The 26646-nt window shown below is 36.9% G+C and overlaps 1 protein-coding gene and 2 long non-coding RNA genes across 4 annotated transcripts; 1 reads left to right on the top strand and 2 right to left on the bottom strand.

Moving 5' to 3' along the window:
* Positions 1 to 4448: 4448 nt before the first annotated feature.
* On the bottom strand, positions 4449 to 6132 carry LOC147495818 (uncharacterized). Its single transcript, XR_015200111.1, has 3 exons — positions 5888 to 6132; positions 5250 to 5322; positions 4449 to 4576 (listed from the first exon to the last, which is right to left on the bottom strand). It is a non-coding gene; the product is annotated as an uncharacterized LOC147495818 (long non-coding RNA).
* Positions 6133 to 8653: 2521 nt separating this feature from the next.
* Positions 8654 to 10365, bottom strand: LOC147495817 (uncharacterized). 2 transcript variants are annotated; one of them, XR_015199301.1, is made up of 5 exons: positions 9957 to 10365; positions 9795 to 9881; positions 9584 to 9717; positions 8758 to 9102; positions 8654 to 8671 (listed from the first exon to the last, which is right to left on the bottom strand). It is a non-coding gene; the product is annotated as an uncharacterized LOC147495817 (long non-coding RNA). The 2 variants fall into 2 exon arrangements; XR_015199302.1 differs by lacking the exon at positions 8654 to 8671 and having other exon boundaries at positions 8985 to 9102; positions 9580 to 9717.
* A 10380-nt stretch (positions 10366 to 20745) lies between these two features.
* On the top strand, positions 20746 to 25892 carry ECA2 (ER-type Ca2+-ATPase 2). The gene is made up of 8 exons (XM_086564534.1): positions 20746 to 20920; positions 21387 to 22931; positions 23010 to 23131; positions 23472 to 23750; positions 23842 to 24225; positions 24553 to 24662; positions 24734 to 24962; positions 25067 to 25892. Exons 2-8 carry the CDS (start codon positions 21464 to 21466, stop codon positions 25628 to 25630), a joined length of 3156 nt encoding a protein of 1051 aa, XP_086420660.1. The 5' UTR covers positions 20746 to 20920; positions 21387 to 21463; the 3' UTR covers positions 25631 to 25892.
* The last annotated feature ends 754 nt before the right edge of the window (positions 25893 to 26646 follow it).

Below are 26646 nucleotides of genomic sequence, written 5' to 3'. Positions count from 1 at the left end.
AGAATTTACAATATTCATCAGGTCTTTACTCAATCACCAACAACAATTATCAGTAACTATATGGCTCTATTTGGCTATCAATAGAGAGTCCATATTTATGAATTGGTGACGTGGCTGTTATGTTTACCTTATATAGTGTTTGGTCTGTCTAAAATCTAGATACTCTAGTAAGTCCCTTGAATTGCGAGAACACAAAAGTGTGAATAAGAAAATCCATAGGAAAAACTCATATTACCTTATATAGGTGTTTGGTTTGTCTAAAACGTTGATACTCTAGTAAGTCTCTTGAATTGCGGGAAGACAAAAGTGTGGATAAACAAATCCAAAGGAAAAGCCCATATTCGCTAAAACGTGTTTTCTATCTATGAGAGAGAAAAAAAATAATAATAAAAAAAACACGTAAAGAATGTTCTCCCTCTCTCTCCCCCCTCTCTCTCATGAGAATTCTAGTAATGGAACCATAAATCTTATGTATTCTCTTTCTCTCTCCGCCTTATTTATTTTCTCTAATTAAAACTTTTATTTATTTTATTTTATTTTTATTTTTTTGTATGATATAAAAAATGAGTATATAGGTGTAAATGTCAACCAAACAGTAGCGAAATAAAACATGTGATAGGATAATGGGCAGACACACAAGTAGTTCATCTCATGACTTGTATCACCTAATTATAGTTAAGTAATACAATATCTATTGTAGCCAAACAGAGTCTTTGTGTTCCTTTGTTGGTCCTATGAATTTTCGTTTCATTATTTTGGCGGTTAGTAGAAAAGTTCTTATGTATAATATAAATGAGTATTTTATACAGTTATCTGAAAACATTAAGGTTTTTCTGCTTGAGCTTGGAAGATGTAGAGCTGTTGGTTAGGCTTTTTATGGTGGTTGGGGGTGAGGTTGGTGAAATAATAACAAATTTGCAGTCGGTTTTAAAGTTGATGAGACCAAATATACCTCCTTTTCCAACCGTTGAAGACATACTTTTTGGAGTATTTGAAATTGGTATAAGAGGATTGCATGCTGCGGTTTTAGAGATTGACGTCTTGAGATTTAATGAGATGGATATTGGGGTTGTTGGATTTATGGGCTATGTAGGCTATCTGATGGTTGAAGAATTGAATTTAGCAAATAATTGTTTATGAGTTTTTATTTGTTTTTAAGTTTTTATTTCCAAAATTTGTTTATGAGTTTTATTTTTTTATTTTATTTTTATTTTTATTTTTTTGTATGATATAAAAAATGAGTATATAGGTGTGAATGTCAACCAAACAGTACCGAAGTAAAACATGTGACAGGATAAGGGCAGACACACAAGTAGTTAATCTCTTGATTTGTATCACCTAATCATAGTTAAGTAATACAATATCTCTTACAGCCAAACAGAACCTATATGTAAATGGGGATTATGATAGAATGCCAATGTGAAGCATGTATCTCATTAGAAGTATTTATAATGGAGATTATAGCAAAAGGACAAACACAAAATAACAATAAATTCATGGAGAGCTTTCACTTTTCACCATGGGTGGAAGTTTATCCCTCATTGCTATTAATTAATATGAATGGATAATTAAAGGCAATAGATAAAACGAACATTGAAGCCGCCTTTATTGCTTTGTTGTTGATTTTCAAAAAATTACACACTCAAGAGCACTCTTCCTCACTAATTAAATGAACTAGAACTACAAAACTAAATTTCTACATTAGAATGAGAGATGTATTCAATGCCAATTCTCTTATCTATTTATAGCTTCAACAAATCTTGGAAGATAATACCTTCACATGAAATGTTTTTTTTGTTTTTTTTTTGTTTTTTGTTTTTTTATTATTTTTTTATATATATAAAGAAAATTTAAGAGATAGGAATTTAAGAAAATGAAATAGGAAAGAGATAGATATTATCAATTGGTTGGCTCATGGAAGGAATAATATAAATATTAAATATTAATTGGCAATCAAATAAGAGAGAAAATAGAATGATATGATTTTGAATAAGGAATGGAGTGATTAGCAAAAATATGGTGAGGATAAGACATATTGAGTACATATGGTGGTTTGAATATAAAATATGTATTAATGATTTGAGATAATAAAATAAAGCAAATAAATAATTAATATAAATGGTGATATTTAATTGTGGTAAAAATGATAAGAGGAGTGGTAGGTGCAATTCTCATATCTTGATTCCATTCCATAGTTTCCAATTTCTCTAATATTTCATTCCATTGTTTATAATACTAGGATATGCCCATGCCTATGGCCCGCGAGACCTCGACGCGGCTGCCGCGTTACCCCCGGCAACTTGTCGCGCCTTCGGCACGAAACAACTCGTCACGCCTTTAGCGCAAGGCGTATGTGCAAGGCGCAAAACAACCCGTCGCGGCGCAAGGCCAGCCCAATTGTCCATAAGCCCAATAGCATCAATTAGGTTAGCCAATTGTGCAGTACCATGTCAAATAAGCCCAGTCTTTTGACTGATTTCTGGATGCCTACCCCGACTATTACCATTTTTTTTAATTGAGCCCATGCTCATGGTTCCAAACCCATAAAAGATTCAACCCATAAAAATTTTGTCCAATGTTGATTTTTTTGTGTGGGGGGTGGGTGAGGTGAGAAAAACTATTTAACTCACCCCATAAAAGCTTTTTAATTCACCCTCCATGAATTTTGAGTGGCTATGGTTATGGGGTATGTCGACTACGTCTCACCTTATGACGTGGAATCTGTCCTCCCACTCCTCCCTGTTTTGTTAGATAGACTAGTTAATGCCCGTGCCTTCGGCACGGATTCCATAAAGAAACGTCATTGAAAATGTAATTTAAAATTTCACATGCATTTACTATTTATTGTGATGGGAAAAAAAAATTTGATAAGTAAGCAACTCAATGAAAAGTCTAATTAATGTGCTAAAAAAGTTCAAGCAGTGTGATTAAAATCAATTTGCAAAATATAAGAACTTAATTACACAATCATAAACTAAACAACTTCCCGGTGTTATACATTGAACTTTCATACAAATCTTTTTGAAACCAGGTGTTTAATGAATCCTTCCTCAAGAGGACACAAAATCTTCGAAGTCTAGGAATTGGCTTTGTAAAGCATAACAAAATCTTCGAAGTCTGGGTTATTGCAAGTCATTAAACTATATTGTAATGAAAGACAACCATTTCATGAGCAAAAAATAATTTATAAACGAATCTAAATAGCTACTTAGAAAGGGTAAAAGTGAAGTACATGCACCTCACTACGAATTCAACTCTAAGATAGTTTGCTCCTGTGACCTCTCATCCCAATATCCATAGAGGCTTCCCAACAAAGTCTTCCTTCATTCGGCAAGTTAATGCAGTTGCCCGTCTAATTGCTTGGTCTGCAACAAAGTTTGCTTCAATTCGTATTTGAGATAAAAAGCAAGAGTGCAACTCCTTGCATTGTATTATTTCCATATCTGTTCGAAAGTACTATCGTAGTTGAGCAGCCCCCTACTCCCCTGAGAAGTACAACAACTGAGGCAGACACCACCAATACTTTCATCCACACTTGTGCTTCTCTAATATTTACTGAGATCCCAAAACATTCAACCATGTAACTGGTGTTAACGTCATCGAACATGCAGGTAACACATTATCAACCATGAACTCACATCCGCAGTTTCTGAAAACAGCACCATGAATTCACCATCAACAAAAAAAAAAAAAAAAAAAATGAGATGTTTAAGAATATATACATCAAATACATAAACTCATAGACTCAAAACTACTTCTAGTTCAAAAAAAAAAAAAAAAAAAAAAAAGTAGCATCAATTGTCAGTCCATGAACTGCGCTTATAATTGTTAACATGGGCAAATACATATGAATACACCAATTAAAATACTAAAACATGCACATTGCAATTAATGATCTAGTCTTAACGTTAAGCACCTGGAAAATGAACTCTGGTAGGTTTCATCCACAAAGTACCCACAAAGTACGTACAACAATAAAGGATTGTTACAAAAGCATATTATTTTGATAAAGCCCATTCAATTTTTTTTTAAGAGATATGTAATTACATGCAATCAGAAAGAGCAAAACAATAAAGAAACTGAATTAGCGAGGACCAAACTACACAAAGAAACATTAACATTGCTTGTTTTCACTATCTATGCACCCATAAACGTAAGCGACAATGCTACGTACATTTCTTTGGCAACTATGTATAAGTCCTTGTTTCTCTTTCAGAGCAAAATTTCATACCGGCATAGATGTCTATTTAAGAAGTCAGATGAAGTAAAGAAAATATGATCAAGTTTCAGACTACTACGTGAGCTTCTCATCAATCAACCATAATCATATCCATATCTCTCTCATTCTTCAGCGAATTATTATTTTTATGGGTTCATATTGATCAAGTTGACAATTGCTAATAGCTAAATTCATAAAGAAAAGATATTCACTACAATCTTACTTGGTGTCTTCCTCTGTTCTTCATTACCCACCTCAGGTTGATCATTGAGGAGATGTTCACTTTCTGTTTCATTTCCAATGCCAAGTTCATCGCACATGATTTGGTGAACGCAGCTGAACCCTTTTCTTCTCAAACTGCAAATAACCTAGTAGCCATTAATAAGCAAGTATTGATTGGGCTAATATCAAATGATTAAGTTCTTTTACACTTTAACAATTTGAAGAAATCCAATGCAGTAACACTCTAAAAAGTCAGAGAAAGCAAGTATTTTTCTATTGAGTATGAAATCTTTATATGCTTAAAGCTGGTTCATATTACCTTGAATTAACGTCCAACAAACATAAAAAAAAAATAGGCTGTAGTTGGTTTTGCATGGTGTGGGAACCAAAAATAGCAATCCCCATACAGCAGCCATCCCTTTTTATCTGCACTCTTTGTTTGGGCACTAACAAATAAGGCATCAATGGTTTAAGATTCTTCTTTGTTAGTTGTATGGAGAGATCTCATGCTTAGGATTATTAAACCTGTAGACTTGAAATGAGATCTAATTAACAGTAACAAAAAAAGAGTATGCATGCTTTTATCAGTTTATAGAATAGAATCCTAAACAAACGATTAACCAAACCTGCCTATTGCTTTATCCATTTTACAACTCATTTTGTTATAAGAAATATGCATTATAAGGCATACCTCAGATGACGACATTCAAATGAAAAAGCTAACATAAAAAAATAAACAGATTGTTTTGCCAAATCAAAATCAGTTGGTCAAGTAATAAGAAATCACGTTGAAGGGAAAAAAAAAGACCAAATTTGGTGGACTTGAACCCATGTTTCCACAATTTTTGAAGTGATTATAGCATTACCAATTCCCGAACCATCTACAAAAAGTACAAAACTAACAATGAATTGAAAATGAACAAATTAAACATGGGTCAAAATATGAATCATGAAAACTAATTAAAACTTGACAAACTTGTTGCAAATCAACTCGTCCCTCTGTGTATCACTTCTTCTTATGCCTTTTTTAATTTTTCCATTAAGTCTATTGAAAGTCCTGGTTTGTCTATTTCTTTAAAATTTTATTCTCGCAATCGATGGCTATAGATGACTCCACAAATGTAATTATCAAACTAAGTCTGAAATCCAACAAAAACACTGTAATTTCTTCAAAAATAACAAATGAACTAACTGAAATTTTGAGCTTGGATACCTTCCACGAAAATCAATGTCTAGCTGCTATTGTTTATGCATTCCAACACCAAAAATAAAAATAAAAATGACTATAATGCATAAAGCAATTTGAGAATTGTAGTGCCTATATCGAAGTTGCTGCATAAACAAAACTTAAAATTGGTTAAGCGATAAGAATATACGGTATCTAGTTGGTGATTCAACGTCTGCAAGAAAAGAAAAGAAAAACTCAAATTGGTTAAGTTGGGTTACCTGGCTTTGCAAAAAGTTTTAACTCATTCCCAAATTCAATCACTCACCTTCACAAACATGAGAACTTTTGTTCTTCTTCAACCTTCAATTCCCAAAATTGAGTATATTGATCATCGACTGAATTTCAGGAATTGTTTATCTTCTTTCATGAATTGTCACGAATGGGTTCATAGAGATAAAGATCCATGGGGAATATGAAAAACAGATCAAGAGAGAATTTTTAACGCCCTAATTAATCATGGCTTTAATGGGGAGAACTTGGAGCACCCGAAAGGTTTTTGTCACTCTGGAGAACGAAAGATTTTTTGTTTATTTCCACAATTAATTAAGACTCTAATTAATTTATAATCTCACTCAGCGCATTGTGACCCTCGATTTATACTCCCTGAAATCGAATCTTAGTCGTTGGTCGTAAAACTTCCCTCTCTTGTTATATTAGACTATTATATACAGATTTTTTTAAAAAAGTATGAAACATGTCGAACATAAGCTAAAAATGTATGTCTTACTGTGTAGTGATCTAACAAAGTTTTTCAAGCAGATTAACCTATTATATACAAATTTAAAAAAAAAAAAAAAATGATCAGCTTCCAGTAAAATAAAGAAAGCAATGCACCGTGGACTAAAGTAAAAGAGAATAACCGGCCTAAATTAGCATGTGTGTAAGTGATTTAGTTAAGCTAATTGATATATCCAACTTAACCGAATAGTCTGATATTATACATAAATAGGTCCTCGTTCTTTGTTTCCGAAGGCTTGCAAAATTTGGATATGTCATCCCAAGGTTACTTGCTTCTCTTTTATGCAGTTTCATGAGCAAAGAGATCATGTAGCAGTAACAGACTTTGCTTAACAACTTCTCAATTTATTTGTTTTTACCTTTGAGACAACTGACTTTTCAAGTATTAACATAAATTGTCAAAGCTTTTATTAAAAACATTTCATGTACTAAATTTGAGTTTAATTACATGATTTATATAGATAAAAAAATTCTGAGACCTAGGAACAGAAGCAATGATGTTTGGAAAGAGAGAACAGAACAATTAACTAACCTTAGTATGAAGTTAACAAAATTGCATAACGATTCATGTCATACTGCTATAGAAAAATAATTGGTGTAACTAACCTCACGCAGTTAGAGAAAGCTCTACCGGTCCTAGAACAGTAGTTGATTATGAAATTATGACTATTCCTTCTTCTTCAACTTCAACAGCTCCGACTCACCATGAATGCTACACGAAAATTATCCAATGAATCAAGAAATATGAAAATAGAAACCCAGTGAATGAAAATCAATTATAGATAGTGTAATTATAGATACCTATTTTGTAATGATTTGCTACATCCATTTGCTCTTCCATAATTTCGTTCATAGCAAAACAGCGTAATCTAATCAACAGTAGTTATTAGTGTCAAAACAGTAAAAAGTATATATAAAATGCAAATTAGTAGATGGTACGGTGTAACAAAGCAACTTGAACATAATGATAGAACTCCAATTAAGCTCTCCTACAATGTCTTTCACGTCCATGTAAATTACAAATTACAACTTCTACCAACGCCGCTCACAGTCAGGTGGAGTGGAGCAAGAGAAACATTGGGTACTCTTCCTTCATCGATGTGGGGATAGAGCCAGAAGTGAGGCTTTTTGCCATCGTCAATTTCCATTATCATTGACAGGTGCTACTCTTACATGAATGACTTACACTATAAAACCATTCCTACTTGGGATGCTATGGTCACAACATTTCTAAGAAGATTCTTCTATAGAGATTTTTTAGAAGGGAACCACGGAAGAATTCAGATTAGAAATGTTGAATCCCTTCAATAAAACTACACTCTGTTTCATTGGTACTGGCGGCGTATTTACAACCATTCATGAGACGCAAATCACGTTTTAAAAAGGTAGAGGAGAAACCAAAGACCTAATCACTGCACCCTTTTACGATCCCCTTTGAAATAAAGTTCAACGGAAACTCGAACAAAATTGAAACCATGGCTTAACTTTGAAACCTACCCAATGATATAACAATAATAAGAGAATCAACATAAACACTATACAGAAATAACATGTCATTGAGCCATACCGTTTAATGGAGTTGGTCATAAAACTTTCCTCCCTTATATATTGATATAAGGAACAGAGAGAACGAATGGTTTATTTTATTTTTAATTGGGAAACCACGAAATGGTGTCTCTGTTTTTACAAAGACGTTGAGTTTTATAGTCCGGAGGATGCTTTAAATTACCGATTAATTTTCCGTGTTTTTTATTCCTTTTTTGTTGAATGACAAATTTACCCTTGTACATAAGTTTTGTGAAACATTGCTTTTGAGTATAATTCCATGATTTACTTAGGTAAAAGATGTCCCATTCGACAGGGAATTAGTGGTGTGTGCAATAACTACGACTGCAAAATACTTAAGAAGCCTTAAGTCAGACATGAGAAAATCGTCTTAAGCCTTGAAGTGACTTACCCATGCATATCTATTGACTTACCCGTACATTTCAATACCATAATGGGTGCTGCTTGCTCCTTCTTTTGAAAGGAATGTATCTTGTTATGTGCTTTAGTCAAACACCTATGAGGCAGATTACTAAGGATGATTGGGTATTACACAAATTCCAGCCGGAGACATCTATTGTACAATAAAATGGAAATGAATGAAAAAAATGTATATTTAGATTGGTTTGAGAATACCTTCAACAGAAAAGCTTATCGGAATGATTGAACGCTATCCAAAGTTTATATTTATTTCCATCTTTGTATCACGTTAACAAACACTAAATTTTAAAAGGAGGATTAATTAAAAATGGTAATATTAAAGAAAATAGATAAAGAACTTAAAAATTAAAAATGACTAACTTACCACTTGATGTCGTCTCTTTCGTGAAGAACTGCTGTGCAATTCATAAATTCGAAACATTCTGAGTATTAAATTCAATTCCAATAGAAGAAGAGAAAAGACAAACCTAGCGGATGATCGAGTTCTAGAGAATTATAAGAATGGAAGTCAAAATTTCAGTAGTACATCAATACCATTTCCTGATCCTGTGAATATAAAGACAAAAGGACATGATTCGGATGGCGATCCTAAGCGTGGCTATCTCTTCAGCAACAACAATCACTGCAGCTTTCGCGGAAGCCAGAGAAGGAAACATATAAGATGCTCCCAGTGAGAGGAAAGGTGTTGAATATCCAAGACTTAGATAACCTGAAATTTAATAGTAGAAAAGATTCACGCTCTTATCATTCTAACATACAAAAGTTACACAACACAACAATCTGTAAACATTAAGAAAACAAGGTTACTGAATGACTACCAATAGATTCTCGAGTGGACTATACTTTTAATAGTAATGTATATCGGTATGTTCCGCCACACATCAATAGAAGAGTTTTTATTAATATTAGAAGTATATATGGATTCATGAACCTTGAAAAATGTTCTTTGAGAATGCTTAATTCATGGGTCCATTCGACTATACAAACAACAAAGCTGGTAAGGAATCCCCTATGTGGCTTCAATTACTTAACAACATTAACCTGAGCCTAAGTATTTAAAGTAGAAAAATGAAGATTTTAAAGAATGCAATATTAGGTGGCCTTTTACGGATAGAAAAAGTATGGTGAGAGTGATATAATACAAAGAAGAAAAAAGGAGAAGGTTTGGGGCAATAAGAGATGGTACCTACGTTTTCCTAACCCATGTAAGAAGTCAATTAATCCAGCTCTACCAGCAAATTTTCCAAATGCAAGCAACCTCTTCCCATGGTCTCCAACAATAAGCTCATAGTCAAACAAAGACACCCTTTCATCTAGTATATATCTGCAGTTTATAGAATTTCATAAAAAAAATGAATGTAAGCATCTGTACTACTGGATAGGGACTGAATAAGGAGGTACCTTATCTAGCAAAGGCATGCTTTATTTCTGCACCTTGTGGGTGTGAGAGAAGAAAGTGTAAGCCCTCTCGGGAAGAATCATCTATAACTGAAGCCAGAAAGAAAAAATTACGTAGTGATCTGTAGATAGTAAGTAGAAGGGCAAATGAATTGAAGTATGCACCTTTGGGCGTTTGATCATGTGATAAGACCGCATTCTGATAGATCATGTGATAAATGATAGCCAATATCCTCATAAAGAGCGTCGTGATGGATGCGCTTAGTGGATGGCTGGACGATTATGCGTGTGACACCAGTTTTACCCCTTCCTCCGTGTAGAAGGAGCGCACAGTGTGAAGGGGTGAGAGGAGCTCTTCTTTCCCACTTGTTTCTCGACTCACAAAGGATTCCAAACATAAATAATTAGATAATTAGTTCCCAGCTCCAATATATCCTGCAGGTGGATCGAAAGCGTTTGGCAAACAACAAATTATATGCAACAGTTGCCTAAAATGAGCATGAAGAGTTAGCAATCATAAATGCAAAAACCAAAACAAAAATCTACAATAATCGGGATTATAGATACCTCGTTTTGTACTGCTCATTCTTAAAGAGAATCAATGAAGTGGTTTTCATCCAAATCCCATCTGAATCACTTTTCGAAGAATTTTGTCATCACTCTGTAAAACCAATAGGGATAGTCACTACTATGAATCGCCAAGCCATGACTGGAAATGAAATTCTCCACGGAGACTCAATTTAAAGTCATATGCTATCAATCAAGAAGAAGAAGAAGTGAAACTGGTTCGCATTAACCCAAAAAAAAAAAAAAAAAAAAAAAATGAGAAACTTACATGTGAGTTTGCGAGAGTACCAAGGAGTAAAAGGAGAAAAGTGTTTTTTTTTTGTTAGATGAAGTTGTAGAGAGAGAACGAAGAGAACCACGGTCTAATTAATTGTAGTTTAAGTCTGGAGAAACGAAAGGTTTTTTCTGTTTAATTTCAGAATTAATGATCTAATTAATTTACCAGAAAATTGGGTATAGGTACACATACGCAAATTTATTAAGTTCAGAAGAAATAGCAAACTTTTTTTTTGTTTTTCCTCCATAAAAACTGAAATTTGACATCTGTCTCAAATTTCAGACTGACTTTTACAATTTTGATCTCTTTTATTAGTCACAACTAAAAAAGCCAACTACCAACAAAAAAAAAACTACGAACTAAATAAATTACCAAAAGAGTAGTGGGTTAATCAAAATAACTAAAATTCATCTGAAATCTACAAAATTCTAATTAAAAGTGAGATGAATTTTTGGAGAGACCAAAACAATGTGGAAAACATCAACTTCAAAAACGGAAAAAAGTAATGTTGATTACAACTAATTTCAATACAGCTTTAACAATTTAAAATGCATCGCTGATAATTTTGAATAACATGTTTAAACTTTGTTTGATGTAATTCAAATTGTGAAAGGACAAATGGTTGTTTTTTATAAGACAATTGTATTATTTGATTGCAGTACATCTTGGAGCAATACACACGCACCCTTGATGAGTGGCCTCGATTGACACACACACCTACAGTCTGCACACATTAGATTTTCATATTATTTATTTGTGGAAGAAATTGACAGTTACAAATAAAAGGGTAAAAAAGAGAAATAAGAAGTTTTAAAAACAGTTAATACACCCAAAAAATGACGTGTTATTAAAATTGGAGTAGAATCAAAAGATAATATTGGTCTTTCTCTAGACAAAAATCACACTAAAGAAAGTGTAGAGAAAATTTCGTTTTCTCCGCGGTCGAGGCGCGCGCCAGAGCTAAGCGACTGACTTCAAGCTCACTACTCCAGTGATTTAGCGCGCCCCGCCCTCAAAGAAGCCCGCCGCCATGGCTTTGGCTTTTTAATATACCAAGGCCAGTAGTAAGCGGCGCCAGCGCTCGAGTCTTTTGCGGGCCTCGCTACAGTAACCGCGATTTTTGGTTTTTTGGTATAAAAACAAAATCAGTTTTTTGGAAAACCTAACTTTTCCAAAACCAAGAAAGAGAGTGATTACAAGAGCACAATTCTTTGTGAGTTGAGTGTTCATTCTTTGTGAGTGAATTGAGAGAGACTTGTAATCAGTTACTCCGGACATCTAGTAAAGCTTGGAACTCGCAGTGTGGATGTAGGCAAATTGCCGAACCACGATATATCTCGTCTTGTGGTTTGTTCTTCTTTTACATTGATTGTTTTATTTCATATGTTTGTTATTTGATATTGAGAAGTGTTGGGATATCGCTTGGGAGGTGTTGAAGTCTTGTTTATCGAGAAAGATCAATCTTTGTGTAGGATTGATCCGTTTGGTGTGGTAACGCGTTGTTTCGCAGATTAATTATTCACAACAATTGGTATCGAGCGTAGGTATACGACCTAGGATTTTGAGTTTAGTACTTAAAAATTTGTGTAGACAAGGTGTTCGATTAAATTCGAGGTGAAACCGTTTCTTTTGGGTTATTGTGTGTAACTTGAAAGATGGCTCCCAAGATGTCAAACGCAAGGTTTGAAGTAGAGAAGTTTAATGGAAAGAATAACTTTGGGATTTGGCAAGTCCAAGTAAAGGACATCCTCATCCAACAAGGTTTGCACAAGGCTTTGAAGGGATTAAATCTAAGGCGCGAGCGTATGAGTAATGATGATTGGGAAGAGTTCGATCTTCAGGCTTGTTCATCAATCCGGCTATGTCTTGCTAATGAGGTCATGTATAGTATGATGGGAGAAAATACCGCTGCCGGTATTTGGCTCAAACTAGAGTCTATGTATATGACCAAGAGCATGACGAACAAGATGTACCTTAAGAAGCGTCTTTATCGGTACATGATGGTCGATGGTTCAACGATGCAAGAGCACGTTAGTGAGTTCCGTCGACGTCTAGCGGATTATTTGAATGTTGGTATGAAGATGGATGATGAGGATCAAGCGGCATGTTTAATATTCTCCTTGCCAGAAAGCTATGAGCATCTAATGACTGCATTCATGAACAGAGAAGTCGTCGATCTTGACGAAGTTCAGAGTGCACTTCTTTCTTATGAGTTAATGAAGAAGACACGTGTAGAAAATAGCATTGATGCAAGTCAGGGGCTAGTGGCAAGAGAAAATTCGTCTGAACAGAATTATTCAAATAATGATAATTCTAGGTCCAAGTCAAAGAAGCCTTTAAAACATGTACAGTGCTACAATTGCAATGAAAAAGGACATTACGCAAGTAATTGTCCCCACCCGAAGAAAGAGAACAAGAGAGATGGTCAGAAGAAAGGTAAGGCAAAATTTGAGGCAAATTATGCTTCAGGCTCTGAAGAGGATGAGTTCAGTCTTTGTGTGTCCACACAAGACTATATGACCGAGAGGTGGATTCTTGATTCGGATGTTCCTATCATATGTGTCCGAATAGAAAGTGGTTTACCTCTTTGCAGAGAGCATTGATGGTGGTTCTGCTTTTAATGGGTAATGACGTTGTTTGTAAGACGGTAGGAATTGGAACTATACTGGGTTAAGATGTATGATGGTGTAGTGAGGACTCTAACCGATGTGAGACATGTTCCCCGAAGCTAAAGAAAAGTCTTATTTCTCTTGGTACCTTGGATTCCAAAGGCCACAAGTTTGTGGGCGAAGGTGGAGTCCTAAATATTGTTAATGGCTCTTTAATTGTTATGAAGGGTCAAAAATATGGAACCTTGTATACTCACGATTGGTAGTAATGCGGTGATAGGCGATGTAGCGGTGGGTGCATGTAGTAATGATTCTGAGTGCACTAAGATGTGGCATATGCGTTTAGGGCATATGAGTGAAAAGGGTTTGTCTGAGTTGTGCAAGCGAGGGTTCTTGAAGAACTTGAAGAAGCCAAGTATGGGGTTCTGTGAGCATTGCGTCTATGGGAAGCAAATCGCGAGAATCAAGTTCAAGTCAAGCAAGCACGACAACAATGAGCATCCTTGATTATGTGCATACGGATGTTTGGGGACCCTCGTGGTGGCTTCAAAGGGAGGTAACCGCTATTATGTCTCATTCATTGATGATCATACTCGCGCTATGTGTGGGTGTATATGATGAAATCGAAAGATGAAGTGTTTGAGACATTTAAGAAGTGGAAGGCAAAGGGTTGAGAATCGCACGAGATAGGAAGGTAAAAGACATTACGGCCCGACAATGGTACCGAAAGTATACCTATGGACCTTTCCAAGAGTTAAATGGCTTGGAACAGGGAATTGCCGCATTAATCGACCGATTAGGGCACGCCACAAATGAGAATGGAATGGCGAGAGAGGATGAATAGAACTTTGCTTGAAAGAGCAAGATGTTTATTGTCTAATGCCGGTCCCAGGCAAAGAGTATTCAGGCGGATCAAAGTGTCCATGGCGTGTTAATTGCATAATAGGTCACCAAGATTACCGGCTATAGATTGCGGGACACCTTATGAGGTGTGGTCGTAACCGGTGATTGATTATAGTATCTCATGAAAGTGTTTGGATCGTGCCTTACTACCATGTGAGGGACAAGCAAGCTAGATCCTGAGCTAAGAAGGCCATATTCTTATTCTTTTCGCAAATGGGGTAAAAGGGATACAGATTGTGGTGTCTAGAAGCCCACAAGTTCCCGGTCGTGAGAGATGTTACTTTTGATGAGACTCGCGTGTTATCTTTCGTAAAGGAAGTAGTGGGGCGTAATGGTGAGTCCATAGGGTTCAAGCTTACCGAGCTTGAGTTGTCTAATCTGCCAGACGACCGGTTAGATCATGATGAGGTACCAAATCATGAAACCACCACACAAGAAAGGGAAGAAGAGCAAGAGCATCCGCAACTTGTAGTGGTGACTGAGCCACGAGAGACAAGTTAAAGAAGTGCACAAGTATGGGCGAAGAAGTGAAACACTATGGTCGTGGATTTAGTGGCATATGACCGAATATCGAAGATGATGAGCGGATAGCTTCAAGGAAGTCGTTAGAGATGCTCATTCAGAGATTGGTTGGTAGCTATGCAAGCAGAGATGGAATCTCTTGATAAAAATCACACATGGGACCTAGTTTTATTGCCAAAGCGGCAAAAGGACTATCGGCGATAAATGGGTGTTGAGGAAAGAAAGAGGTCCTTCCCCGAGTCCAAAAAGATCGGGTACAAGGCAAGAGTGGTAGCAAAGGGTTTTCACGGAAGGAAGGAGTTGACTACAATGAGGTATTTTCCCGGTGGTCAAACATACGTCCATTCGCGGTGCTATTAAGTTTAGTTGCTCACTAATTTGGGAGTTAGAGCAACTTGAAAAAAACTTTCTTGCATGGGGACTTGGAAGAAGAGATCTATATGAGACAACCTGAAGGGTTTGTCGTTCTTGAAAAGAAGATTATGTATGCAAATTGAATCGGGTCCGCATGTGACGAGTTAAAGCAATCGCCTGTGCAATGGTACAATGCTTTGACACATTCATGATGCAACATGAGTACACCGAAGTAAGTATGAGCTCTTTGTGTCTACTTTAGAAGGCTTCGTGGTAATGACTTCATCTATCTCCGCTTTATGTGGATGACATGCTTGTTGCTTCCAAAAGCATGGTGGAGATAGACAAGTTGAAATCTCAACTTAGCTCGAGTTTGAGATGAAAGACTTAGGTGGAGCCAAGAAGATCTTGGGCATGGAGATTGTGAGAGATAGGAAGAAGTTTGACGGATAGTTGTCTCCGGAAGAAATACATTGAAAAGTAATTTCTCGATTTGGTATGGAGAATGCAAAGTCGGTTTCTACTCCTTTATTTGGGCATTTTAGGCTTTCACTAAGTTCTCTCCTAGTTCGATTGGAGGAACAAAAGCATATATGGCTAATGTTCCTTATGCAAGTGCCAGTGGGTAGTTTGATGTATGCTATGGTGTGCATGCCCGGACATTTCCGCAGCAGTTAGTGTTGTGGCAGCGGTATATGGCAAATCACGGGAAGCAAAGCATTGGGAGGCGATGAAATGGGTACTAAGGTACTTGAAGGGTACTTTGGATGTGGGATTAGCTTATGGTGGGAGAACTTGTTATGTCGGTGGGTTTGTGGATTCCGATTATGCTTGGTGATCTAGATAGGCGACGATCGACTCATCTTGGTTATGTGTTTATGATGCATGGTGCACGGTTAGTTGGAGGTCTATGCTACAGCTACAGATTGCTCTATCTACTACCGAGGCGAGTATATGGCGTGGCAGGCGAGGAAAGAGGCACTATGGCTTCGAGGTCTTCTAGATGATTTGGGTATTGAAGCGAAACGGTGTTGTTTTGTGTATTGTGATAGTCGAAAGTGCTATTCATTTGGCGAAGAACCAAGTTCATCATGGTCGGACCAAGCATATTGATGTCCGATATCACTTTATACTGGGATGTCGTTGAGGATGGTGATGATGTAGCACTTGAGAAAGTAGACACCCATGACAACCCTCGGCGATATGCGAAAGTTGTCACCGGAGTTAAGTTCCAACACCGTTTGGACTTGCTCCAAATCCTACATGTTTGAAAGAGCCCCGTGTGGGCATAGCCCGCCAGGCGGATTGATTTCTGAAGTCTTCCTTTTGGAGGTGTTCCCTACCGGATGTGATCTTCTTTGGAAGTGTTGGCTTGGTTTTATGTGTTAAAACCTCACCGAGTGGAGAATGTAGAAAATTTCTGTTTCTCTCCGCGGTCGAGGCCAGCCAGGCCAGAGCTGGCGACTTCGCTTCACTACTCCAGATGATTTAGCGGCGCCCGCCCTCAAAGAAGGCGCCAGCGCCATGGCTTTAATAAGTAGCCCGCATCAGTCTTTTTGCGGGCCTCGCCATACAAGAAACGCGATTTTTGGTTTTTTGGTATAAAAACAAAATCAGTTTTTTGGAAAACCTAACTTTTCCAAAACCAAGAAAGAGAGTGATTACAAGAGCACAATTCTTTGTGAGTTGAGTGTTCATTCTTTGTGAGTGAATTGAGAGAGACTTGTAATCAGTTACTCCGGACATCTAGTAAAGCTTGGAACTCGCAGTGTGGATGTAGGCAAATTGCCGAACCACGATATATCTCGTCTTGTGGTTTGTTCTTCTTTTACATTGATTGTTTTATTTCATATGCTTGTTATTTGATATTGAGAAGTGTTGGGATATCGCTTGGAGGGTGTTGAAGTCTTGTCTATTGAGAAAGATCAATCTTTGTGTAGGATTGATCCGTTTGGTGTGGGTAACGTTGTTTCCGCAGTTAATTATTCACAACAGAAAGTGTCTAGAGCCCAATTTCTAGATTAATTTACGGCGGCTGCCGTTGTGGCACTCGTTACGACCGTAGATTTATACCCCTTCAAAGCAAATCCCAGCCGCGAGTCAGGAAACAGCTCTGTTTTGTTATATTGATAATTTATGCCACGAACTTTTACTTATTGATTATTTAAATTATCTGACCTCTTTGGTTCATGGGCTCGGGTTTTAATTGGGCTTTGACTAACATATTTTATTTCCTACAAAAAAAATATTAAACTAATTTAATATAATATATTTTGCATCGGATCATATCGGATTTTTCCTAAAAACATGCCCATACATACAAATAATATATTATGAAAAAAAAATATGCATAATACCATAGAATAAAGAGAATATCTGGTTTTACGTTAAAAATACACAATTAAATATAAATAATCTATATAATAAAACAGCTTGGTCTTTAAGCTCTTTGTGTGAAGCCTACATCGGACGGCTAATAGTTAATACAGTCAGTACATCTGACGGCTCATAGATAGTTAATATATATATTAAATTATATCTCATATCTTCATTCCGATATATATCCATAGGATTATATCTCATATATATCCACGGGTATATATCCACGGGAAGGCTATATAAATCTATCCAGACTGACGTAAAATCTAGCACAAGCCGATACTTGAAATAGAGAGTCGGAAGAGTCCTAGGATAATAGAGAGTCCCAGGATCTTTGTGTGAAGCCTACATCAGACGGCTAACAGTTAATACAGTCAGTACATCTGACGGCTCATAGATAGTTAATATATATATTAAATTATATCTCATATCTTCATTCCGATATATATCCACGGGTATATATCCACGGGTATATATCCACGGGAAGGCTATATAAATCTATCCAGACTGACGTAAAATCTAGCACAAGCCGATACTTGAAATAGAGAGTCGGAAGAGTCCTAGGATAATAGAGAGTCCCAGGATCTTTGTGTGAAGCCTACATCAGACGGCTAACAGTTAATACAGTCAGTACATCTGACGGCTCATAGATAGTTAATATATATATTAAATTATATCTCATATCTTCATTCCGATATATATCCACAGGATTATATCTCATATATATCCACGGGAAGGCTATATAAATCTATCCAGACTGACATAAAATCTATCCAATTACCACAAAGCACAAGCCGATACTTGAAATACCAGGATATAGAGAGTCCCGCACTCATCTTCTATATAGACCTGCGCCTGCCCCATCAAAATATCCACGTAATAAGTTGATTCCAATTAGGAAACTACTCAAAGATACTAATTCATACCAATTAGGAAACTACTTAAAGATACTGATTGATATTAATCTATATCTTCATTCGGATATATATCCACAGGATCCAAGGGCTATATAAATCTAATCTAAGTTCATTCCAATTAGTATATACAAAGCTCAAAGTTTAGCTCCGGTAGTAAGTGAATCTCACGCTTTAGAAGCATTAAGCCTGACTCAAACAAGAAATTGAAGTAGTGGAATCACTATCCAATTACCACAAAGCACAAGTCCTGGGTAAGTAAAATCATATAGAAGTGTCAATCATCACTCACACCAATCAATGAAGTATAGATTATAGCTAGAGGCATTAATATAATTAATAAGGGAATTAGAAAGAAGTCCGCGACGCAACTTTCTCCAAGGGTTTTAACGAAGCTCAAGTTATCCATCTCTCGCCGATTGCGAAATCATCTATGCAACGGGTACACAAAACGTTAATAGAACTTTATATCAAGTTACTCCAAAGTTCACATCAAGTTACTCCAAAGTTCATCTATTAGGGAAAAACATGTGCACAATTGACACTTCACAGTTCACACCTTTGAATCGGATTCAGTACTTAATTGGCTGATCGAGTTCTTTCTATTTACACAGTTTTCTTCAGTGCATAAGTTTCCCATGAGTGCATGATTTGCAACAATTGGAAAACTTGGGTAAACCGAGCCTTAACGGATTTCGTTTTTCACTACAAGCCAATAAACCAACATGCAAATTAACATATATCAAACCACTAGCACAAATTCAATAAAGTCTGTTTTTGTACCATGGGTAGACCTCATTCCCTTTATTATCAAAAAAATAATAGTAATAAAGACCTCATTCCCTTTTAAACCAACTACCAAATCCAGTTACTCAGTGGCATGTAATGTAAAAATCAAGCAGATATATAACAGATTAACAGAGGCAACTCTTTAGAGTTAACTGCTATGTGCATCACATCTTAAATCCTAAATCTACCAGATATACATGATATATCTCAGGATAATTCCAAACACACACCAAGTCTAACGGCATAATAATAATAGTAAGATTCCATTGTAGTATCACGGGTGGAATAACCAAGTCCAAGGATGATATATCAATCCGGACTCACGGGGTAATGTGGTGGAGGTCCCCGAGAACATGTGTCCTTTACGGTATGGAGCCTTGCCAATCGGGGATCCCCGCAGTGAAGAAAGGGTTCAGAGTCCCGATTTAAGTAGGTAATTGCCAATCTTCTTTCTCTCAGAGGTTCCCAAGCTAAGTGACCATATAAAGACCAACAATTATTAGAACTCCTCCTATAATGTTGTGCAAGTATGAAAAATACATAAAGTTAGCACAACGATGACTGTGTGTCAGTCATTTAATTAAGATATGATGCTTAGTTTTTCAATAACTTGCAAAGCCAACAGCTACGTAAGATACGTTCTGACATATCCATTTTCGGAAGGGTACCAAGTCCAACTACTCCTGTTTGTGGGATATAGCAGTGTCTCTTCGGTTTGATAAATGACATGCAGTCAAACGGCTAAATGCATATCAATAGAAGAACCAAGGCCGATTGTCTAACTAAAAAAACGGTTTGATAATGCTCCTTAGGAATGATCTTTTGTCATATGGTGAAGACGAATCGAGAAGGTTTATCAAAGTAGTCATGTTTTTGTTTTATCAATATCGGTGCTGAGGATTATATGTCTGTATATATATATATATATATTTTGAGATACTTAAAATAGTTGTTTAACATGAAATTGAATATTGTAAAAATAATATTTAATGCACTTTTGTAAAAGCAGAGTGGCATAGCCACGGGTTAAATTCTAGTATTACTATAAAATGTCAATGAAAAATGTTTAGGCACTTATTGTATATTGGCTGGATTTGGCGAAAAACTTGCCTTCGTAAATGAGAGTGAAGTGTGCAGTGAATTTACTTTGAAATGTTTTGTTATGAATTTCTTTATGGATTGTAAAATAGTTGTAAATGAGTGATGTGAGCAGTAAAATTACTTTGAGTCGTTTCCTGGTAGTTTCAAATTATGTTCTTATTCTTATTTGCTTAGCAGAAAAAGTGCAGCGACGACTATATTTGAATTTTCGTGAAGAAAAAAACTAAAGTAGATTACTCATTTACACTCCATCAAACTTTCCACGCAAGAAATCAAATCCAATTCAACCAGAAATAAGCGGTTGACATTAATTTGAGAAAGCAACATAATCCAATTATGCCAAAGCCAACCAATTAGATGCTTTTCAGTCACATCTGACCAAAACCAAAAAACTAGACACATGAAAATCTTCTTGTTGTTCCATGGAATCGTGTACGGCATCAACAGTAACAAGTACACAGTTACAGAACGTGTCAGTTTTTAATCACGTAAGCCAAGGCTATTTACGTAAATTAGTTCACTACTTTAAAAATGCTGACAGAGAGAAACGAAGCAACGAAGAAAGATACCAAGAGAAAATAGACCGTTCCTGAAAACGAACTTGTTTCTCTTTTTTTTCTCGGACAAGTTGAAAACATAGAAAGTCTTTTCAAGAAAATTCTATTCTACTTTGCTTTGTCTCCAAGCCATCTTTCTTTCTGCTCACTTTCTAAGGTTCGTTTTTTTTCTACACAGTTGTTTTATATATTTCTTTCTTTTTTTTTTTTTTTTTTTGCTTATTTCTTTTGGTTTTTTGTGACCAAGGTTCAAGGATTGTTTTGTTTTGGTTGAAAACTTGTGAATTTGTCTCCTTTGATGTTAATGTTGGAAGTTGTTGTGTTGTTTAAGACTTAAATGCTTGTAGTTGTCGTTGGGATTTTTGTTGAAGTGAAAGCGTAAGATTTTGGACTTAGTTTCAGAATCAAAAGGCACTGGAGTTGTGTGTGTTTTTTTTTTTTTTTTTTTCAAAAAGGCAGTAACATTTAGAATTTTGACGTGGCTGGTGTTGCAAAAGTTGAGTTTATCAAAGGCTGGGGGTGAAATGTATGAATTTTGTTTGATTTATTCATTGGTTATGTGTGTGTGTGTTTTTTTTTTCAGAATTGTGACAATTTACTTTTTCACTTGAATTTTTATGCAGGAATTTGAGATGGCATTGAGGGTAGTTTTGTAAAAGCTTTGGTGAAAATAAGAGTTGAATTTAAGTGGTGCATTTAGATGGAAGAAAAAGAGATTCCCGCTTGGTCTTGGTGTGTAGAGCAGTGTTTGAAGGAATTCAATGTAAAACTAGAAAAGGGTCTGAGTTCTTACGGCGTCGAGAAGCAAAGAGAAAAATACGGTTGGAATGAACTTGATAAGGAGAAAGGGAAGCCTTTATGGAAGCTTGTATTGGAACAGTTTGATGACATGCTTGTTAAGATTTTGTTAGTTGCAGCTTTCATCTCGTTTGTTCTTGCGTCCTTACATGGCAATGAGTCCGGCGAAGCCGGTTTTGAGGCCTATGTTGAACCCTTTGTGATTGTTTTGATCTTAGTGCTTAATGCTGTAGTAGGAGTTTGGCAGGAGACTAATGCTGAGAACGCACTTGAAGCACTCAAGGAATTGCAGAGTGAGTCCACAAAGGTGTTAAGGGATGGATATTATGTGCCAGATTTACCTGCGAAAGAGCTTGTTCCTGGAGATATTGTCGAATTGAGGGTTGGAGACAAGGTCCCTGCTGATATGAGAGTTGCAGTCTTGAAGACCTCTATTTTGAGAGTTGAACAAAGCTCATTGACTGGAGAGGCAATGCCAGTGATTAAGAGCACAAGTCCTGTGTTTATATCTGACTGTGAATTGCAGGCGAAAGAATGCATGGTATTCGCGGGCACAACAATAGTGAATGGAAGCTGTGCATGCATTGTTGTGAGTACTGGGATGCGCACTGAGATTGGGAAGATCCAGACACAGATACATGAAGCCTCATTGGAGGAGAGTGATACCCCTTTGAAGAAGAAACTGGATGAGTTTGGGAACAGGCTGACAACTGCCATTGGGATTGTTTGCCTCATTGTGTGGGTGATCAACTATAAGAACTTTCTCACATGGGACACTGTCAATGGATGGCCTGCAAATTTCCGGTTTTCTTTTGAGAAGTGCACCTATTATTTCAAGATTGCAGTTGCACTAGCAGTTGCTGCCATTCCAGAAGGCCTTCCAGCCGTTATCACAACTTGCTTAGCTTTGGGTACGAGAAAAATGGCAAAAAAGAATGCTATTGTGAGGAAGCTTCCCAGCGTAGAGACATTGGGGTGTACTACTGTGATTTGTTCTGATAAAACTGGGACCCTTACAACCAATCAGATGTCAGTGAGCCAATTTTTCACTTTAGGTGGAAAGACAACTATTTCTCGAATATTTAATGTTGAGGGTACAACTTACGATCCTAAGGATGGAGGAATCGTGGGCTGGAGTTGCTACAACATGGATGCAAACTTGCAATCTATGGCAGAGATATGTGCTGTCTGTAATGACGCTGGGGTCTTTTGCAAAGGCCGCTTATTCCAAGCTACGGGCTTACCCACTGAGGCAGCTCTTAAGGTCTTGGCTGAAAAGATGGGAGTTCCAGATACCAAGGCAAGAAACAGGATCCGTGATACACAGTTTGCTGCAGATTGTGCAATCGATCGCAGCAATGTTAAATTAGGTGAGCAGGAATCAGCAATTTCGTCATATATGTGAATTTCTGACTATTTTGCTTATTATTGATTTTTACGGACATTAGGCTGTTCTGAGTGGTGGACAAAAAGATTGAAAAGGGTTGCTACTTTGGAGTTTGACCGCGTTCGCAAATCAATGAGTGTTATTGTCCGAGAGCCAACAGGAAATAATCGTCTTCTTGTGAAGGTGAATGTTGTTTCAACTTTTTCTGTTTACGCCTTTACGGTGATGGTGAAGATCTTTATTTATATGCATATTTTATAGATTCCTATTTGAGTTTTCCTTATAGAAGAATGAAAAGTCTGCTTGTCAATGTTGCAATTTCTTATATCTGAATGATTAGTTCTTTCTGTGAAGCTTCAAGTTTAAATTCAGCTCAACTTGATCTGCAACTGATATCTTATATTTGCTTATACTTTTTGTCTTTTTCATGCAATGCCATAACTTTGTTACTATCGAATGTCACTGCTATTTGATTGCTAATTCGGTCGAAGTTCTTCCTCTGATAAATATGTTTTAATGGCAGGGTGCGATTGAGAGTTTATTGGAACGTAGTTCACACGTGCAGCTAGCAGATGGATCGATTGTTCCTATGGATGAGCCTTGTAGACAATTATTAATCTTGAGAAATTTGGGAATGAGCTCAAAAGGATTGCGGTGCTTGGCTTTGGCATATAAAGATGACTTAGGAGAGTTTTCAGACTACTATTCAGAGTGCCATCCTTCTCATAAGAAACTGCTTGATCCAGTCAACTACCCCGTCATTGAAAGTGACCTAGTTTTTGTGGGGGTTGTTGGTTTGAGGGTGAGTCCTTAGATACTTATCAGTTATCACAGTTACAAGTCTTCTTTGTATGTGTTTCTTAATGTTTACTATGTAATTCCTTGTGAAACAGGACCCACCTCGTGGTGAAGTTCATGAAGCAATTGATGCTTGTAGGGATGCTGGGATCAAGGTTATGGTGATCACTGGAGATAATAAATCCACTGCTGAAGCTATCTGTCGGGAAATCAGATTATTCTCTGAAGGTGAAGACCTCAAATTTAGAAGTTATACTGGCAAAGAGTTCATGGCTCTTTCGTCTACCTTACAAAAGGAAATTTTGTCAAAACCTGGTGGAATGGTTTTTTCTCGTGCCGAACCCAAGCATAAGCAAGATATAGTAAGAATGCTTAAGGAAATGGGTGAGATTGTTGCTATGACTGGAGACGGTGTGAATGATGCACCTGCACTAAAACTCGCTGACATTGGAATTGCCATGGGTATTACAGGAACTGAGGTATCTTTGCCAATTACTAACTATGCTGCATCTTGTATACTTGTTATTGGTTTTTCCGATTGTTTGGGCAAACTCGTGTTGATTACATGAGGAGTTTCCTTAAAGGTTACTAAAACCATGATGCACAGAGGAGGGGGCTTCAATTTGATGGGATCCCTTGTAGCTCCAAACATTGTATCATCTAGGATTATTTTCAGCAATGCGGTCTTAAGCATGTGATCCATCATTTGCTGTTGAATCCAGTTGGATTTGATCCACATGTATTGTGAGGTTTATGGATGTTCGGACTTCGAATGTTCTCAGTGATACTTTGGTGTAATCTTCCAGGTTGCCAAGGAAGCATCAGACATGGTTCTCGCAGATGATAATTTCAGCACCATTGTTTCTGCTGTTGCCGAGGGTCGCGCGATATATAATAACATGAAAGCGTTCATTAGGTATGTTTCTGAGTTTTGTTATCTCGTGTTTCTCAACTCGGTTACATAAACATTGTGGTTTCCTATTGCAGGTACATGATATCGTCCAACGTGGGGGAGGTGATATCTATCTTCCTGACTGCAGCCCTGGGCATACCGGAATGCTTGATACCAGTTCAACTTCTCTGGGTCAATCTGGTTACTGACGGCCCACCTGCAACAGCTCTTGGTTTTAATCCTGCTGATGTTGATATAATGCGAAAACCACCTCGAAAGAGCAACGACGCTCTCATTAATTCTTGGGTTTTCTTCAGATACTTGGTGAGTATTATGTACAGTTGTCACTCCAACCATGCCATCTAATAGTAGTTATACTTTTTGCCACGTTTAATGACGTTCTGTTAACCAATATTGCATGAATGTAGGTTATTGGTTCATATGTGGGCATCGCAACAGTTGGCATCTTCATCTTATGGTACACCCAAGCGTCCTTCCTGGGCATAAATCTTGCAGAAGATGGCCACACATTGGTTACTCTATCCCAGCTCCGCACTTGGGGGGAGTGCCCCAATTGGTCTAATTTCTCAGTGACCCCATTCATGGTCAGTGGGGGTCGGATGATTAGTTTCTCAGACCCCTGTGACTACTTTTCGGTCGGCAAAGTAAAGGCAATGACCCTTTCTTTATCTGTTTTGGTGGCAATTGAGATGTTCAACTCATTGAATGCTCTGTCTGAAGATAACAGCTTGGTTAGAATGCCACCATGGAAGAACCCTTTCCTCCTGTTGGCAATGTCTGTATCATTTGGGCTTCACTTTCTCATACTCTATGTGCCGTTCCTGGCTGACGTGTTTGGCATTGTTCCGCTGAGCCTAAAAGAATGGTATTTAGTTATCTTGGTTTCTGCACCTGTTGTAGTTATTGATGAAGTTCTCAAGCTAGTTGGAAGGAGTCAAAGATGGAGACACAAGAAGGACAAGACAGTGTAATTTATCTTAACATTGGAGCCTCTCTTCTTCTTTTTTACGATGCTAAAAGCATCAATTGAATACACTTACCCAATTTAACGAAATGAGAAGAAAAGAAAAATGGCGCCAAACTAAAAGTGTTTTGCTGCCATAGGATTGCATTGTAATCTAACATTGGGAATCTGCTTGTAAGCCAAAGTTGGTTTGTAGTACAATGACAATCCACTCTTGGGATAACCAAGCTATTAATAAACAATATATCGAAGTACGTTTATGTTGTTCTCCCCTTTTGCGTCTTCTTTTGGAAATAGCAAGCTGGCTTTGGAAAACTGGAAGGCCCCAAATAGATTTGAACTTATTTCTACCATTTCTCTTTTTTTGTTCATCATTCTTCTCTTCCCATTATTCACTTTTAAAGAGCTACAGCAAAACATGAATTACTAGGACAAGGACACGCATACATACTCCGCTTTTATTTCTCAAAAATACATCGAAATTAACGGATTTAACGCCCTTTGATGCATATGTTCATACGGCATAAATGAAATAATTTACCTATCAATTCTGAAACTTAAATTGGGTTCTTATCTTAGATTTTCAACGACTACTGCATATCTAGTGTACGAAATGGACATCTTGCATGTGTAAGGCTCCCTCTGAATTTACACACATTGTAATGAGTAACCTGGACCCAGATTCCCGCATTTCTGGCCTGAGCTTAAAAAATGCCGTGGTTCCTTTTCAGCAAATCTGAAAATTACCGCGTTAAAATTTCTACACCCAACAAAAGATTCCTCCCCACGCGTATTGGTCAATCCAGCAACCTTTTTTTACTTGGAAGAAAATCACAGTACGTGCAAGCTTAGCATGCATGGTGACTTTCTTCACACTATCAAAGAAAATCATGGTGACTTTTTTCACACTTTCTCTAGAGTTGGCTTCTTCAATTCATTTTGTAATATAAAGAGATACAAGAGTGTGCTTTCCTGAATTGCATTGTTCTACAAGAGTGAGTGGAGTCTAAGTGTGATATGATT

This window comes from Coptis chinensis, chromosome 6 (assembly GCF_015680905.1).
Source record: "Coptis chinensis isolate HL-2020 chromosome 6, ASM1568090v1, whole genome shotgun sequence".
Classification (NCBI taxonomy): Eukaryota; Viridiplantae; Streptophyta; class Magnoliopsida; order Ranunculales; family Ranunculaceae; genus Coptis; species Coptis chinensis.
Note: the sequence above shows the minus strand (reverse complement) of the source record. Positions and strands in the feature narration are given on the sequence as shown.

Coding starts and splice junctions, on each gene's coding strand:
- ECA2 (XM_086564534.1), top strand. CDS start 21,464: ATGGAAGAAAAAGAGATTCCCGCTTGGTCTTGGTGTGTAGAGCAGTGT. Junction 23,132..23,471: donor ATAATCGTCTTCTTGTGAAG/GTGAATGTTGTT, acceptor TTTTAATGGCAG/GGTGCGATTGAGAGTTTATT. Junction 24,963..25,066: donor GGGTTTTCTTCAGATACTTG/GTGAGTATTATG, acceptor GCATGAATGTAG/GTTATTGGTTCATATGTGGG.